This window comes from Coenobita brevimanus, chromosome 17, assembly GCF_032717465.1.
Source record: "Coenobita brevimanus isolate Jiangsu-jjx chromosome 17, ASM3271746v2, whole genome shotgun sequence".
In the NCBI taxonomy this organism is placed as follows: domain Eukaryota; kingdom Metazoa; phylum Arthropoda; class Malacostraca; order Decapoda; family Coenobitidae; genus Coenobita; species Coenobita brevimanus.
In genome coordinates this window covers 302,501-321,656 of record NC_136970.1, presented here as the reverse complement: position 1 = coordinate 321,656, position 19,156 = coordinate 302,501, and the positions used below count along the sequence as shown (strand labels likewise).

The 19,156-nt window shown below is 40.8% G+C and overlaps 1 protein-coding gene across 2 annotated transcripts in view; it reads right to left on the bottom strand.

Annotated features, from left to right (window-relative positions):
- Positions 1–686: 686 nt before the first annotated feature.
- Hil (peptidase hillarin) overlaps positions 687–19,156 on the bottom strand; it is a 45,972-nt gene continuing 27,502 nt past the window's right edge. The window contains exons 5-13 of one of the 2 annotated variants that reach the window (XM_080265845.1): positions 15,194–15,348; positions 14,026–14,184; positions 12,417–12,621; positions 11,003–11,229; positions 10,382–10,600; positions 6,657–6,695; positions 3,452–3,660; positions 2,416–2,546; positions 687–1,407 (exon numbers count right to left, since the gene is read on the bottom strand). In XM_080265845.1, the coding sequence (XP_080121971.1) occupies positions 847–1,407; positions 2,416–2,546; positions 3,452–3,660; positions 6,657–6,695; positions 10,382–10,600; positions 11,003–11,229; positions 12,417–12,621; positions 14,026–14,184; positions 15,194–15,348 (1,905 nt within the window). In that variant the 3' untranslated portion in view covers positions 687–846. The remainder of the gene's footprint in view (positions 1,408–2,415; positions 2,547–3,451; positions 3,661–6,656; positions 6,696–10,381; positions 10,601–11,002; positions 11,230–12,416; positions 12,622–14,025; positions 14,185–15,193; positions 15,349–19,156) is intronic. The other variant, XM_080265846.1, reaches the window with a different exon arrangement.

Sequence of the window (19,156 nt, the reverse complement as noted above, 5' to 3'; positions counted from 1 at the left end):
AATCTACAATCAGCCCTCTAAGTGCCCTGTAGAACTGCCACTTTGCCAAATATACAGACAGCCCCATAGCTCCAACTTGCAGCCACCTCTGGGTCCCTTTCTCAAGTCAAAGTCAGACTTGGAATGATGCATGTGAAGCCGAAGGTAGCAAAGAATTTGAAATTGTGAGCATGAATGAAAACTGGAGAGATGATGGATGGAATGATGCATGAGAAGGTGAAGGAAAGAAGGAATTCATAAGTAAGAGAGTGAATGAAAATAGCTAGAGAATGGACTCAATGATGTATGAAAACCACAAAGAAGGAAGGAATTTGAAATGTGGGAGCAAATGAAAGATGGAGGGAGGATGGACAGAATGATGCATGAGAAACTGTGCATTTATAACATGGAGGAAAATTGATGAGGTGAAAATAAGCAACACTGATAGATAAGGCAAGCTTCATACCAACACAAGGATATAACTGACAGAGAAGTTGGGCATATGAGGACGTGGAAAAAGATGCACAGTTGGAGCAAGTGTGTTTGTGGAAGAACTAACTGTGTTTGGATGATGTAATGTGGCACATGCAGCAGTGTGTGAGTAGATGAAGAAACATATTAGTAAGGAAGAAGTGTAGTTGGAGAAGTACTTACTGTGTCCAGAGGAGGAAGTAGGTGTGTAATTCAAGCAAGTGTGTTTGGGGAAGGACTAGCTGCATTTTGATGAGTTGATGAGACTTGCAGCAGTGTGTGAGGTGGTGTAGAAATAAGTTGGTATTGAGGAAGTGTGTGTGGGGATGGACCACAGTAAATGCATTTGGATGAAGAAGACAATGCATGAATGGAGCAACTGTGTTTAGGAAAGATCTAGTTACGCTTTGATGAGTTGATGAGGTACTTGCAGCAGTGTGTGAGGAGGTGTTTCTCTGTGGGGGCTGCATTGGAGTCTGGTGTGGCAACCTCGCGGGTGTATATGTCCATCCCGTACTGTCCCTCCTCTGGGAAGCTCAGGGTGAAGGTGACAACATCATCGTGGACGCGGTGACTCACATACTTACTGAGTCGCTTCTCCTCGGACCCGTTCTTGTGAAGCGTTGCCATGAAGTCTGTCAAGGGTCGAGTCATGCGGAACTGCAGCTCCAGGTCCCTCCCGGCAAAGACCAAGGCATCTTGATGGGTTATGGGCTCAAGTCCAAAGAGCCGAGTGGCTTTGGCAGGTCCCCATTCTCCTGAGGCGCAGTCTGGAAGTGGCACCATCACCGTCTGGAGGTCCTCACAAACGATCTTGAACTTACACACGCTCTTGAACTTCATGGGCTCACCTGTGAGATACTCCCGAGGGGTCACCGCGTTGGCGAAGATGTCAAGCAGAAGTGCACCTGAGCATGGGGCATGGACACGGAAGGCTACCAGCTGGCCCACCACACTCTGTGGAAAGTGAATCATTATTATTATCATCACCATCATCATCATCATCCTTATCATCATTTGCAGTAAACTTTCAATATATTGACCTAACTGGGGGAGAAGGCTGATGATACAGCTGATAAGCCGATATCACCAATAGTCCAATATAGCCGATAGTCCAGTATAGCTGATGGTTCAATATAGATGACAGTTCAGTATAGCTGATAATCCAGTATAGCTGATGTTCATTGCAGGGGACAATAATGACCTCAGGTTCGTCTTGTACAGTACTAAATCCTGTTAGGTGGATGCCTAACAGAATTACATGTTTTCTCAATTTCAAATCAATTTTGCGTGGCTCTATGATGTGTACTGCAATGCTGTCTAGATAAGTTTTAATACTGTACTTTTATATTTTCAATCAGAATAAACTACAGAGCATAAAAAATATGTGGATAATGCTCTTTATTTACCTTTTGCTCAGTCTGGCAGCCACATCACATAGACAAATTGAACTTCTAATTGAAATGTATGAAGACTGTTTGATGTAGTCAAACTTTCAGATTAACTGTGTTCAAAATAGTGATGTTTTACTCTTAATGTTAGGAAGGGCATCTCATTGTGATATTATTAGAAAAACAGTCTCCATTAGCACCTGAGCACATCATATAGATGCAGAGGACCACAAGCTGTCTTACCACACACTGCAGGAAAGGGGAGGAAAATGTATATAAAGAGTCCTGTCTTCTGCTGTTGGGCTGTCCTATTTCCAGCTCACAGTCTCCTCTCTCATACACCTCCCCACTCCATTCCTTCATCTCATCCTTGGTCTCTGCCTCCCTCTCTTCCCCCCCCCCCACCTCACACCATCCTCTCTCATATACCTCCCCACCCCATCCCTCCATTTCATCATCAATATCACCCTTTCCTTTTCCCCATCCACCTGACTCACATATACTCTCCTAGTCAGTCTTTCATTCTTCATTCTGTTCACATGTCGTATTACTGTACTCATATAAATTTACTGACTTGCATAACAAATCGCTTGAGTGAGACACTGTCGTACTGGTCCTTCTCTGAGTCGTACAGTTTGAGATTGTAGTGGAATATGAGAGAGGACTGCATGTTGCTGGGCATCCCGATCCTAATGGTGGCTGCACCTGTGGAAATGTGTGAAATTGGTTATCATCATCATCATCATCATCAGTGGCTGAGAGAGAAATGCCTCCAGGTTACCTTAACTTCACATGCCACTGTCACTCTCAAACATTCCTCTTCCTCTTTGTCCTCTTTCACCAGTACACTGTTCTACTTTATCCCATACCACGCAAAGTCTACCTATATCAATGCTGCCCTTAGTCTCATTTTCACAATTTGGTCCAGGGAGAATACAAGAATGATGATAAATGTAGACCTTGACAGCAAAGATTTAAGAGTTTTGCACACATACTGAGGTGGCCATGGTACAGCTAATGTTTTCTATGAACTGGAAGGTAAACCAAGTGCCAAAACCAGACAATTACTTCCCAAACGTTGCTGGAAACTGTTGGGAAAAAAGAAATGTAAGATGTGTAATAGGATTCGTAAAAATGTATGAATCTCAGCTTGGACTCTGTTTACTTGTGACTTGATGTTTCCTGCTCATGAGAGATGATTTATTTATGCAACAAAACTAAAACTATGCAGACAGATATCTGTATATTGTATCATTATCTTCTGTAACATAAAGGCAACTGATGTACAAGAAGGGATGACAAATGTACATACCTGCTGAATTGGTGTACATAATGGACTTGGTGTACTCAGTGGGGAAGTACAGAGAGAAAACAAAGGACAATTCCTCAAGACATACTTTACAATTGATCAGATTTTGACTGCATGCACATAGCCAGATGAGAAGCTTACATACTGTTGAACCAATGTACATAACAGACTTGGTGTGCTCACTGGGGAAGCAAAGGCCACAATAGAACAGAAAGTGTGCTAAGGGCAGTTTCTCAAGATATACTATACAACTGATCAGATATCTATTGTGTGCACATGGACAGATGAAAAGCAAACATACCTGTTGAATCAGTATACATAACAGACTTGGTGTGCTCATCAGGGAAGTAGAGGCCATAACGGAAGAACAAAGAGCGTACGAAGGGCAGTTCCTCAAACTCATGTAGACTGATGGGCGCCTTCAGCAGCTGCCACTCGGGTTGCAGCGGGAAGAACTCATAAATGAACTCCTTGGGGTCGGTGAGGAAGTAGTGGTCATCATACTCGTATCTGAAACAGGGTCATGGGTTCTGTACTGATTCCTGCTTGTGTTGTTATGAGGAAGAGGAAGGAAGAAGTAGGCAGCACTACATCAAGTGAGTGGTGGCAACCATCATGCACACATTTGATGTAGTGCTGCCTACTTCTTCCTTCACCTTTTTCATTCTATCTTCACTCCTCCTACTTCTCCCTTTCCTTCTTGTCACTTTTTAATACTCCTTTCTCCACTTCAGGTGGCTCTACTCTGAGTGGCAAATCTAATAGTTTCCTGTATTCCAGGATACCATTTACAGTGCTGGGTGGTAACCATATAACCAAATAATTGGATGATGTGGAGGCTGCTATGGTGCCCCTGTTAGTCAGTCTCTCATTCCCCATCCTCTTGATTTATTCCAAAGCACTGCACTGTGGATGATCCCAGACACATTTATTCCACTTAAGAAATCCTTTGAGTGCCTTCAGCCTAAGGCAATCTTTTATAGTTTGTTCAGAGTTGGTGTTGCTGTTATTGCTTAACCCCAGTCTCTCTGGTTGAACAGACCCATGAACCACGGGTAGGCAACTATTTCTGTAAGGCCACCATACAGGTTTAGTAGAGTACCTACACTGTGTAGGGATTCATTGGCCCCCTGTGATAGACAGCACCTGACCAGGGATAGACCTACAGGTACAGAATAGTGCATACACTATGTAGGAAGCCAGTGACACCTTGTGGAAGACAGTGCCTCACCAGAGTTGGACCTACAGGTGCAGTAAAATACATACACTGTGTAGGGATGCAGTACCACCTTGTGGTAGACAACACCTCACCAAGGTCAAACCAGGCTCCTTCCCATAATGAGGTGCAGGGAAATATAGTTTATTTTGCCTAATACGAGATTATTCTGTTTGGCTTAAGAAAAACATCTATGGAGTCCATGAGCTAAAAACAATGTTGATTAATCTTAGATATCTTATAGTAGACTGGAATCTCACCAATAGTTTTTTTTTTTTTTTTGGAATGCAAGGAAGAAGAAACACAAGGCTAGAAGCCCACAATAACTGTTCCCTCCAAGGAAAAATAAATAAGAAAGGAAGATGCAAGATCTGTTCATTTTGAGATGCTGGACACATTGCAAAAGACTGGAGACCATATGTGGAATGAAATACAGACAAAGGAAGACAGTTCCAGATAAGCAGTAGTTGTATTATACTACAGTACTATACTTCCTAAAGTCATCCCCCTGTATGCAGCATTATATGTTTAACTTATTATGAAACCAGCTTCCTTCTCCATATAAAGAAACTTATGGTGACAGCTTGAAACTGAAACAGGCTACCATACTGTCCACTGACCTTCCTTCTTAAAGTATAATACTGGAGAGGAATAAAATTAAAATCCATGTTATATAAAAAAAAAGTATATACTGTATGCAGATTCTAAGCAAACATCATTACTTATAAAGGCTCCAGCATGCCTGCATGCATTGACCTTGGTCACCTAATAGTGATTCTGCACACTGAGAGATCTTGAACAGACTCAATATTCAGCCCCCTATCCCTGAAGTAACACTCTATGAACCCATCCCAGGTCTTTTTTTTTTTGGGGGGTCTGGCTTTCATAACTCAACCCTCAACATTCAACAACTACAGTGATAATTTTGGTGCTTGGGTTGTGATTTGGTCTGTAAGTGAAGTGAATAATTTAGTTCTTGGACACAATGAAGGTAAGATTGCAATAGGAAGCCAATACTAAATACTGTCCTGTCAGGAAAAGGAAGAATTAAAAGCAGTTTAAGCATATTATTGATGGTGGTTGAAATTTTGTGAAGTATGCCTGGAATCATATTAAATATCCAGTCAAATAGATATTACAGTAAAATTCAAGGAAAAAGACAGACAAAGGAAGAAAGGGCACTATACTCTCTTCACTCTAATTTGGCCCAAAATTGGCATCTCTCCATTTTGAACGCTGAGTTGTAAGAGTAGATGAACATTTGTGCTTGTCACAAAGAAGCACTATGGAAAAGATATTGACCTTCTGCATTGTCTTTCTCTGACACTGAACTGCACGAAATAAGCTCCAAAAGGAAAAATCTGGATCAAGTTAAAGTAAAAAGAGTAAAGTACAGTAATGCACTTTGAGTTTACAGGAAAGGGCTGGAGAGAGAACAGAGATCAGCAATACAAGAGAGAGAGAGAGAGAGAGAGAGAGAATCATTCATTACAACAAACATACACCTAAATGGCATACACAAATAAACAAAGGACAGAGGAAACTAGTAAAGAAGAAACACACAGAAACAAAGAATGAAGCAAGGGAAACTAGGAATACAAACAGACACATGTAAATGAAAAACTGAGAAATGGAACTCACAAAACAGGATACACATGTAAGCAAAGAACAGAGGAAAAGAAACAGCTAAAATATACAAAAAAATGAAGGATGACAGGAGGAGTGAGGAAAACAGGAGATGCAAAGGATAGGGGTATAGAAGTTGGTGAAAAAAATTGACACTATGAATCAGTGAACGAAGGAGGAGAAAAAAAAAAGATTAAGAAAAGACAACAGAGGGAGGGAAGCAAGAGATATACAATTTTATTTTACTCATTTATTTATTTTTTGTGAGTTCTACGCCATGTCCTTCTTTTTTTGATAAGGGCTAAGGCGTTGCCCATGGGTAGAGGACTTTGGGTTTTGGGACGTGTAGCACTTTATGACTGGATGCCCTTCCTGATGTCTACCAATGACCTTTGGGTGGACTCGAACCTCCAACCCTTCGATCAGAGAGCTCCAACCCACTGAGCCATGGCTGCTACAATATAAGAGACAATTAAAGGGAGCAAAAAATACATGGGTACAGACCTTAAGCAAAGAATAAAAGAAGAGATCTAAAAAAAAGCAGAATATGGAAGGAATAATAAAGGAAGGGAATATAGGATAAGGAAAGGATAACAGGGGAAGGGATGGGAGTGAAATATAAGACACAAGTAAGCGAAGGGGTAAGAAATGCGTAACTACAGACCTTAGGTTATTGCTCCTGCCACCAGTACGGCCAGAGTCCCTGTTTTGTGAGAGAGCCGAGTTAGTGGTGGCAGCAGTGGTGGTAGCGGTGGCGTGGTGGCAACGATGGTAGTGCTGGTAGTGGTGGTGGTGGTAGCTACAACAACATCTACTGTACTACAGTACTAATGGAACTACAGTGATGGTTAAGACCAGAGAAGGCTGATGCTACTGTTGGCTCTTTTAATGGTAGTGATATTGGCAGTGGTGGTGATGGTAGTGGTGGCAGTAGCAGCAGTAGTGGTAGCAGTAGTAGTAATAGTAGTAGTAGTAGTAGTAGTAATAGTGATAGTAATAGTAGTAATAGTAGTAGTAGTAGTAGTAGTAGTAGTAGTAGTAGCAGCAGTAGTAGTAGTAGTAGTAGTTGTAGTAGTAGAAATAGTAGAGCAACCCCAGTCTGTCTGGCCAAGCAGACCCATCAACCGCAAGTAAACAATTTCCTCTGCAGGGCTGTCCTGAGCAGTAATTCAACGTTTCCTTGCAGTGGATAGTACCTTGCCACAGCAAGGCATAGGATAGAGTGTGGAGGTTTGGTTCCTTGATGGAAGCCATATGTGCATTTCTCATCCCATTTAACAGAAGCACCACAGTAGGTTCCACATCATCCCATTAGTGAAAATGGTGATACTGTTGATGGTGTTCTTGATGGCGGGGAGTAATGATGATGATAGTTTCTTAACAGTGGTGCTATATGATGTGATGTTTATAGAGATGATAATTGCTATTTGTGATCTGAACCCTCTTAAATGAGCAGATCAACAGCATGGATAAATGGCCACCTTCAGTGGGAACACTAGTCCAGCACAGTGTAGGTGTGTTGCCGCAGTTGTGTGACTGTCATATAGTGTGATGTTGTATGGTGTATGTATGATTTGTATGATGTGTGGAACAAGTTGTGATGAACATTAAAAATTTCTTAGTCACTCAGTCAAAAAAAAAAAAAAAAGTTATATGATTGACAAAGTTAAAATTCTGTTCACTAATGTTGCACCAACTTTTACATCATCATTTTTTTTTATAGCATGTTAAAAAATTGTTAAATGTCAAAATAAAATCATTCATGCTGTAATAAACAATTTATATTATTCTTAAAGTTAACAGATAATGATACTGAGGTAGAAAAGTGCTTATTCTTATGTATATTTAGTAAATTTGAGCAAGTATTAAAAAAAAAAAAATGCATTGTGAATCTGATTTAGAAATAGTCAGATAATATAATGCTGTACTGCTAAAAAACTGTTAGAAGGCAGCACATCCTAATCCAATGACCTAAAAATATTTTTTGTATGGTTTTTCTAGCTCTTGTGCTGTATGGATTTTTGGATTTTAGTACAGTATTGTATACTATAAACTTAATGTTACTAGCTTCCTATTCCAGTTTGTCCTGTGTTAGTATCATTGGTTAGTTTCAGTTGTTTGTCAGTGTTAGTTTCATTGATTTGTTTTGGTTCTTTCTATCAGTTTCAGTTCTAATTCAAAGGAAAATATTAAAATAATCTCTTGCCAAGCTAAAAGAGTAAAGCAAGGAATTATACTCTATTTACTCTAACTTGGCCTAAAATTGTCATCTCTCCATTTTAATGGCTGAGTTGTAGCAACAGATTAATGTAAGAAAATAATGCTATAGTCATGAAGAAGTGTTATGGAAAGGGTGAAGGGCCATAGTATTGTTCTATTCTGCCACTGAGCTACATCAAATAAACTTCAATAGGATGACAATCTGGGCCAAATTAATGTGAAAAGAGTATAATGTATTTGTTTTTTGATCAGTAAACCAACTACCAACCCTCGGATGGAAACCCTTACAGGCCTCATTTATTTTGAGCAATTCAGTCCTCTAGACCACCAGACTTCTAAAAACTATCAGGGGAAGGATGGTCTATTTCCATCTATCATCTAATCCCACTGTGCCTCATATAAACAGGAGCATAGAGGCCCAGGGCTAGGCTATGCAGTCCTACCATTTAAGGCAAGGTTGACCAGCCTCACTAAACCTTGAGTGGCATTTATGTGAGCAATAAACCCCAACCATCCCTCAGATGGAAACACTTACAGGCTCCATCCAATTGGAATGCCTTCACACACTAGACTACCTGGTGTCAGTGACTGTAATGTCTAAAATACATCTACAACATCAGACTGAAGCATATATCTGTCCACACATAGTCTACTGTCCTTTGTGTCCAAATCAACATAGACTCTTCAGCTACTTGGACAGGTTTCATGGTCTTAAACTCAAAATAAAAAAAATCTACTTATTAACCAAGAATTTCATGCAGAGAAGACTACAAACTTGCATGCATTATTTTGTGCCCAGTTTCACAGGTAACACCTCTAGGTCAGCAATGTTAGTAAGCTGTCAGCATTTTGAGAAAAAAAAAAAAGGAGGCAGGTTGATATGGCACACTATTAAGATTATGCCAAAATATAGTACAAACTCTGAAATCCATAATGCTTGGTTCCAGAGACTTAATGGAAAATGAAATATTTTGAAAAGTAGAACCATAATGATAACTAGAAAAAAAGTCATGTAAAAAATAGCCTGCAGGATCATGATGAGTAAACGTAATGAAGTGCCTTGTATTAGTGTTATATCATCTGTTGTTATATTTGTCCATGAATAACATTGCCTTAAAATGCAATGACCATTTGAGGATTGATGATATTAACACCCCTCTATTGCATAAAAAATATTTTGGAAAGAGGAAGTTTCTGGAAATCAGATGAACAGATTTGGGAAGCTGTACTGTATTAGGCATCAGCAAGGAGGATCCACCCTGTACCACATAATTTTGGAGGGAGTGGATAAAATTCTGGCTGAAGTGGATGGGAATGAAAAATCATATCTGTAAGGGAGGAAAAAATATACAGGAAATCTATACTAGGTGGAAGAAAAGTCAGTTTCATTAGTTCCTCGTCTGAAATATTAAAGAACGAAGATTAGGGAAACACAAGTACAGTACATTAAGTATAAAATTATGGTTAATGATAGATTAGGTAAACATAAACACATCCAACATTAAACTGAAGTTAATGAAAAGACAGGTAGTGAACAAATATTAGTGATAATTTTAGTCTGAAATGCAGGAGTGATTAAAGTTTATGGTACTGCACTGATCATTGATTTTACTATGTACCCTATGTGTCTAATTAGTTATTAATTGTTTCAGAGTAAAAAGAGGAGGAACAGTGAAAAGGTTTGAAACTAGAAATAACCATATCTTGCATAGGTTAACTAAAGAATGCTTAGAGGAAAACTACAGGATCTAGTTTTAAACCTGGTTTTGAAAAATATATGGGTAATTTGATCAAAACTATCTATCTGTCTATTTACCTATCAAATTGTCAAATCCCTTAATCCTGTGAGGGGTGACCACAAACAAATCACTTCCATGTTACACTGTCCTGTGATATTTGGGTGCCTTCCCACCAACTTACACACCCCTCTCCCATATATCTCTCCACTCCATCCCTCCATACAGTCTTTCATCTTCCCTCCTTCTCTCTCCCTCCCTCCACCTTACCCACATACATTTTTATAGTCAGCCTCACTCTCCATCCTCTCCACATAGCTAAATCATTTCAAAGTATTTTTCTTTAGCACTTTCAGCCACATCACATCAGCACTACAATGCTTATAAGCTAATCTAAGCTAACCTAATGTGACCTAACCTAACATAGCCTTACCTGAGACTGTCACTCTTGCTCTTTCCTCCTGGTTTCGGCACCTCCTTTGCATTCACCAGGTGTCGTGCACCCCAGTTGCACTGCACGAACCGCCATGCACCTGCCACATACACAGCATTCCATGAATTGCGGAAACGGTTGTCTTCAAACCTCACGCCGGGCTGGTAACCGGCTGATTTGCTGTAGCCTTTGATGACCACGCAGTGCAGACCTGCATAGCTGAATGAGTGGGAATGCTATTAGGTTAAGTTTAATTAGGATTTTTGTCTTTTTTTAGCTTGTTTCACATTGCTCAGTGAAAATGAGTTATTTGTGAGGAGCATGTGGATTTACATGGAAAGATAGACAGACAAATGAGGAAGTGTAACCATTGTGGTGTTCATCTGGAAATATGATATTAAGTTGGAGAAGACCATTGACAGGCATACTGTATTATTGAAGTACATCACTGAGCACTTAATACAGTACTGCTTCTTATTCACTCCTTCACCTGCAAAGTCACTGAAGAGGATGTGGTAGGAGTCAGTGACATGCTTAATGATCCACAAAAAGCCCATGGGTTACCTGACTTGAGTTGCACAAAACAAAACACAGTTAAAATTCTCAGGCCCCATAGCTCACCTGCAGAGTCGCTTGAAGAGGACATGGTAGGACTCTGTGCCATATTTTATTCCCCTCAGGAGGCCCATGGGGGTATCCCCATGGGCAGAGTCATCAAATGTGATGGAGTTAAGGTTCTTGACAGTGATCCAGCGGAAGATCGTACGGACCTTCTCAACGTCCGAACCGCACTGACCCACCAGCATCCGAACAAGGTCTGTAAATGTTTTCTGATCTTCTTGTGCTACCTGTTAAGATATGAATGACTGGGTTACATATTATCAGATTATTCTAGGTTAACTTAGCTTGAGTTGAATTGGACTGGTTATATTGTACTGTACAGTATTTGGGTTGGGTTGGGTTGGTCTGGGGTGGGTTGGGTTACATTAGGCTTGTACCGGTAAACGTTTTCTGCTTCTCATGTGCCACCTAAAAAGCCTATCATGAACAGTGTAAGGCTGGGTGGGTTGGGCTGGATTAGAATGAATTTGAATGGGTTGGGTTGGGTTGGGTTGGGTTGGGTTGGGGGTGGAGTGGTTTGGAATGGGTTGAGTTACATTAAGTCTCTAAGACTTCTGATCCTCCTGTGATACTCTGAGTTGGGTTAAGTTAAGCTGGGATGGTGTGGGGTAGTTGTGGTGGTGGTGGTGGTGTGACAGTGTGGTGTTCATCACTCTTTTAACCTTATTTTGAATCTGCACTCTTATGACTGCACAAATATAATAGTCTGCCCTCTACAGTACTTAGTTAAATCAGTTCCTGATGCTCATGAACATAGATTGTACAGCATTCCAACATCTTGTATACTCTTCTTCTGTAGCTGTGTCTTATGATCATGTGTTTGAAGAAAGATAAGAGAACCCATCCAATTATTGTACTCATTATATGCAAGATCTTCAGTGATGGACCAAACCTGTACAGCAAGTTGGTCTACACCAGAAAATGCAAAATAAAAAGTAAAGTAGTCTACCTGTAATCTGTATGTTAATCATGTTCTGGAATTGCAGATGCTATTGAAAGATCCCAGAAGAAGAAAAAGCTATCCAAACAGACAAATACTGCATTAATCCTGTTCCAATAAATTTTTTAATATGGATTGTTGAGAACTTGAGAGGAAAGATGGGACTTGAGTGTTTTAGTGTAGTGATGAGAAAGGGTAGACTGAGATGGTTTGGGCATATGGAGAGGATGGGAGATGACAGCCGGGTGCAGAGGGTAAGAGGCGTGAATGCTGAGGGTAAAGTTACAAGAGGCAGACCGGAACAGACCTAGGACAAGGTCATAAAGTGCTACGTCAGGGATAAGGGACTGAACAGAGAGGCAGCTAGAGACTGAACAGCATGAAGATTTGCCATTAGGTAACCGAGGCCAACATATGCAAGCATGTTGCAACCATTATGAATGAGACGAATGAAATAAAACGATTCTTGCCTACCTGTATAGCAAGCTGGTCAACTTCGGCAAATTCATCTGGATCTTGGTAAATGTCAGTCTTTGTCTGTGGTGGTGGAAGGGGTGGTGGTGGTGTGGGTGGGTAGTGTTCCATCACTTCTTCATCTTCAAGGTATTCCGAGCGCTTCTCCTGAATCAGCCGCATCATTTCCTTGCTGTGTTTCTCAACTAGGGCTGCTGTGGCTGCCCTGTGTGTGAGATGGAGTGTGAGGATGGGGTTAAATTAGAGAGAGAGAGAGAAAGAGAGAGGGAGGGATGCAGCAGGAGAATGAGAGATATAAAGTAAGACAGTGTTAGGAAATAAGAGAGACATAATAATATGATACACATACAAAATAAAGACAGGGAAAAGGAATGAGAGAATGGGATGAAATTATGCATGTAGGGTAGTCCAGACATAACACTCTTCTTCCAGTCCACCACACATAGCCAGTTTCTCTCTAGCACCATTTATTCCTACCCTACTCCCACTGCCACACCCACACCCATGCCCACACCAGCACACTGAGCCGTATCCACAACACACGAGATACCACCAGCTGAATTTCTAGTGAAGGGATAGAGGTGATGGAGTGTGGTGATGTGAGTGAAAAATGTGGAAAGAGAAGTTATCGAATTACCATCATCATCATCATATCATCATGATTATCATTATCATTATTATCATCAACATCATCATTATCATCATTATTATCATTATCATCATCAACATCATCATCATCATTATTATCATCATCATCATATCATCATCATATCATCATGATTATCATTATCAACATCAACAACATTATCATTATCATCATGTCATCATTATTATCATCAATACCATCAACATCATCATCATCATTATCATCAACATTTTCTTGGAGAGCAGCATAAGTTAGATGATGATGATGATGATTATAATGATGATGATGTTGGTGGGAAAAAAAGATGAGGAGTAAGAGAAGGAGGAGGATAATGATGATGATGATGATGATGATGATGATGATGATGATAATAGTCTAGTAAAAGCAACATTAAATAGCAACACAACGTGACACACTACCACACCACACTCCAGTTGCAAGACACACACACACACACGCACACACACACACACACACACACACACACACACACACACACACACTCTCTCTCTCTCTCTCTCTCTCACTCTCTCTCACCCACCCACACACCCACACACTTGGTCTTTATGGTTCAAGTTCTTTCTCATAAAATACTGCTTGCTTATGTACGTTTTTATGATCAAGTTTCTACACACACACACACACACACACACACACACACACACACACATAGATCCTCTCACTTCATAAGTATCTATTCTCTTTATCTATCTACATATCTATCTACAGTATCTATTGCTGTATCACTTTACCTACCTACTCACGTATCAGTCTATCAAGTTACATACCTACGTACCTCCTTACCTGTCACACTGATCTATCTATCTATCTATCTCACCTCTCTTGCTTCAACATCTTCCTCGTCAAATTCTCCTTCTTAATGTCTCTCTTTATGGTCATATTCTTCACCAGCTCCTCTCCCCCCTTCTGTCTATCATTCTATCTATCCATCCATTATCTCACCTCTCGTGTTCCAACATCTTCCTCGTCAGATTCTCCTTCTTCATGTCTCTCTTTATAGTCATGTTCTTCTCCAGCTCTTCTCTCTCCTTCTGGTGGCGAACCGTTAACACTTTGGATTCCTCCCTTGATCTTCTCTTCGTGGCCAGGTCACGTTCGAATCTATAGGGAGGAAAAAAATATGAAGAATTACAGTCTCGTTGGTTACTAGTTTCCGTGGTGCTTGAGAACGTAGGAAAAAAAGAACATTAAAGTCTCCTTGGTCTTCGAATCTGGAAAAAAAAATAACAGAATTACAGCCTGCATGGTTACTACTGTCTGTTTTTATTTAAAGAAACTGGGGAACTTGCAATTTGAATAGTACATTAGAGTACAAAGGAAGCATAAATAACAGGAGTATTGTTGGCCCATGACGAGGTTATCTGCTGAAAAAATGCTAATACTACTTAGATCTAATCAACGTGTAAGAGAAAAATATACATGGGCTTTAGTTATGAGAAGATTAAGAGTCTCCTTGGTTACAAGTTAGAACTACCCTCCAGTCTGGCAACACGTAGCCATCCACTGAGGAGGAGGAGGAGGAGGAAGAGGAAGAGGAAAAGGAAGAAGAGGAGGAGGAGGAAGAGGAGAAGGGGGAGGAGGAAGAGAAATACGGTGGTGGTGGTGGTGGTGGTGGTGGTGGTAGCAGTAGTAGTAGTAGTAGTAGTAGTAGTAGTAGTAGTAGTAGTAGCGGCCACAAGTTACACCTTTCCGCCGCCCACCATCCTGCTTTCGGGGGATAGGGAGGGAGTTTAGGGACGTGTGTATATAGCCAGGCAGATACGCCGCCCAGTCATATCAGGTGCCACCACGTGAAGGCGTCCCTTTCAGGAGCAAAAACCAAGAAAGTCAAGATTTTAAAAGGACGCCAAGTTAGTACGTGACATTTAAAACCCAAGCATCTGGTTTTTTAAGGCTGACATTCTTGGCATGTGATATGTGAACTTTGCTGAGAGAGAGAGAGAGAGAGAGAGAGAGAGAGAGAGAGAGAGAGAGAGAGAGAGAGAGAGAGACGAGGGGGGAGTGAGAGACCGCCAGAGGGGATCGTACAGAAACAGATAGGTAGAGAGAAAAACACAGAGAAAGAAACTGCGAAAAATGTGAGAAAGTGAGCCAATTAAAGCTAACTCACTGCGACGTCAGCTTCTCCAGTTCGGTCTCCCATTCCTCCTTTAGATGGTCGTCCATTTTGGCTTCCTCGGCGGCTCTCTGCTTGGCGAATTTCTTGTATAAATCATCTTCCTCCAGCCGATGCAACATTTCCATCTCCTTCTGTACGTTCACGTCCTGTAAGTAGGCGTAAGTAGGCCGTAAGTAGGTGGAGGTAGACGAAAAATAGGCTGTGTGTTTAAAAATTCTAGTATATTTTCTTACTTTCAATATTGCATCATTTCCATCTGTACTTTCACGTCCTGTAAGTGGGTGTAAGTGCTGTAAGTATGAAGACACACACACACACACACACACACACACACACACACACACACACACACACACACACACACAATCATTACAAAAAGGATATTGCACAAATGCATCCTCTCTCTCTCTCTCTCTCTCTCTCTCTCTCTCTCTCTCTCTCTCATCTGACCTCAATTTAACCTATAATGACAAAGCACAATACGGACGGAGGGTATTAGTGCCAAAATGATGACATATGGAAGGTATTGTTATGTAGTTGAGAGAGAGAGAGAGAGAGAGAGAGAGAGAGAGAGAGAGAGAGAGAGAGAGAGAGAGAGAGAGAGAGAGAGAGAGAGAGAGAGAGAGAGAGAGAGAGCACCAAACAATCTATACAGCCTCTCTCTCTCTCTCTCTCTTTCCCTCTCAGCCATAAAATTAAAAGTTATATACACTGCCCAAGGTTTTTGCTCCTAAAACCTAATTTGATAGGGTGATTGAAGGTCTCTCTCTCTCTCTCTCTCTCTCTCTCTCTCTCTCCATATACATGAAGCAGCGATATAGCAAAGTTGTAATTATGTCTACATTTATTTCTTTATTTGTCTGATTACTACACACACACACACACACACACACACACACAAAACCACATCCGCCCGTACAAAAAGAGTTGGTAACAAGTGAGTTAGAACCAATCCCTGATTCTATCCTACCTCCATGTTGTACACACACACACACACACACACACACACACACACACTCTTTTACGACATATCTATCTATCTGTCTCTCTATCTGTCTGTCTATCTATCTATTCCTCTATGTCTGTCTGCCCTGCAAACTTTTTAGATGATTTTATGGACACCATTTGTTGAGGAATTCTTTTTCTTTTATCGTATATTTTTCACCCAATATATGCGAGGGATTTCAGCTTAATATATTGATAAGAAGGGCTGTGTTTGTTGTTGCTGATGATAATAATAATAATAATAATAATAATAATAATAATAAAGACAATGACGCTGATGTTGCTAGCGATGGTGATGATGATGATAATAATTAGTTGCCTCGCTTTTCCATACAAACTATACTCTTTTCACACTAACTTGGCCCAGCGACAGAATAAGACAAGGCTACAACTTTGCATCCTTCCCGTGACACTTCTTCGTGACTAGCATCATATATCAGTGTTGGAATAAAAACGGTACAGGAAAGAATGTAATGTAACTCAGTGTCATATACAATCACTGTGGTTCCATTTTTCTGCCCAAGGTCAAAGTAATTCTCCTTTCTCGATTGTTGGATTGTAATAAGGACAGGAATGGGTGTCAATAGCTGCTCTCTCTCTCTCTCTCTCTCTCTCTCTCTCTCTCTCTCTCTCTCTCTCTCTCTCTCTCTCTCTCTCTCTCTCTCTCTCTCTCCAGCCAGTTTTCAGTCCTGATCGGGTTTAATAGCCCGCTTCCTCCAAATATAGCCCCCTAGATAGCCCAGACTAGCCCTAATAGCCTCGTTGACCTAGCTAGGGCGTTTGAAATAGCCTAGTCAGCCTTGATATTACTCTAAGGTTAAGGAGGCTCCCTAACACCTTTTCCTCAGCGATTTATTTTGCTTGTTGCACACTGTTGTCCTTCTCTGTACAATTAATTCACTCTAATACCTGCACACTCTGCATATCAACGTACAAAACGATATCAGCCACCCTTATCCAAGAATAAATCGCTAAGGAAGAGGCGTTACGGAGCTTCCATACCTAACACCTCTTCCTAGGCGATTTATTTTTGGCTATGGTTGGTATATATCCTTTTGTGCGTTCTTTTTGCAGAGTATGGCGATATTGGAATGATTTATGTAACAGAAGAAGGCAGTAAGGTGTAATAAAAGAAATAAGTCGCTTAGGAAAAGGTGTTAGGGAACTTCCCTCACCGGCGAGAATACTGACTACCCTATGTATCACTAGCCTAGACTACCCTTAATAGTCTACTAGCCCTACTGCAGCCCCCAATAGCCCACACCAGCACTAATAACCTCGTTGACCTACATACGGCGTGGGAAACAGCTTAATTGGGTGGTTGGCTTGTTACACACCGGACAACAAATTTCAGTCTTTTTGATGTTCCTTCTAGTGGTTAAAACAGCCATGGCCACGTACACACCATTACGTACACATAGACGTACACACACACGTACATACACAGGCAGACACCAATACACATAGAGGTGTACACACATAACCTACACACATACATATATACATAACCTACACACATACGTCTACACATAACCTACACACATACATATACACATGACCTCCACGCAGATGAACGCACACGCGCACATACACAGGTGGCTCCCCATATCAACAAGAACATGCATGTATACCCATATAACCTACACACATACATACACACAAATAACCTTCACACACACACACACACACACACACATACACAATGCATCAGTAGCCTGGAGTCCTCATCTCAAAAAACACAGAGACAAGATTGAAAAAGTTCAAAGGGCCGCTACAAGATGGGTACCAAGCTTAAGGGACCTAAGCTACGAAGAAAGACTAAATAAACTGAATCTACCAACACTACAGGAGAGAAGGAAAAGAGGTGACATGATAATGCTATATAAGTGCATATCAGGAAAGGAGAAAATAGACATAAATGATTACTTAACATATGGAGAAGCATCAGCAAGAGGACACTGCAAAAAACTGCATAAGAAGAGAGGTGATAAAGACGTAAGGAAATTCAGTTTCCCAAACAGAGCAATTAATCAATGGAATGCACTACCGAATGAAATAGTGTGTACCAAAACAATTCACAAATTTAAGGATATGTACGATAAATATATATGATTTAAGACACGGTACAGTACGAGCTTGACTCATTCCTGTAAAGATACAATTAGGTAAGAACAATTAGGTAAGAACACATTTATACATACACAGACGAGCACACACAGACAAACACCTACTGTACATACAATGGTACACATGTATTGACTACGCACATACACATACATACATACACACTGACATAAAGAAACTGTATACATTCCCATAAGTTTAGTTTTCACACACACACACACACACACACACACACACACACACACACATTTTTATTCTGTCTGCACAATGGTGGGGGGCAGGGTTAGGTAACAGTCACAGTCATGGTTACGTACACACGGAAACGTACACATATATGCTGACACATACACACATGAATCATTACACATAATTATACACACGCACCATTACATTTATGTATACACACATAAGAGACACATTATGTAAGAGAGAGAGAGAGAGAGAGAGAGAGAGAGAGAGGTTGAAGGGAGAGGAATTGAAACGAAAAGCCTTAGACTCCATCCTACTTAGAAGAGCTGTGTGTGGGAAGCCTTCACACACACACACACACACACACACACACACACACACACACACACACACACACACACACACACACACACACACACACACACACACACACACACAAACAATTAAGTACAAACATAGGCTGTACATGTACACATTACTCGCACAGACACATTTATTCATATTTACATTCTTACATACATACATACACATACACACACACTTCCGCACACACACACGCAGGCAGTCAATTAATCTGACTCATTCTCTCTCTCTCTCTCTCTCTCTCTCTCTCTCTCTTTTCCTGCCTTCCTCCGT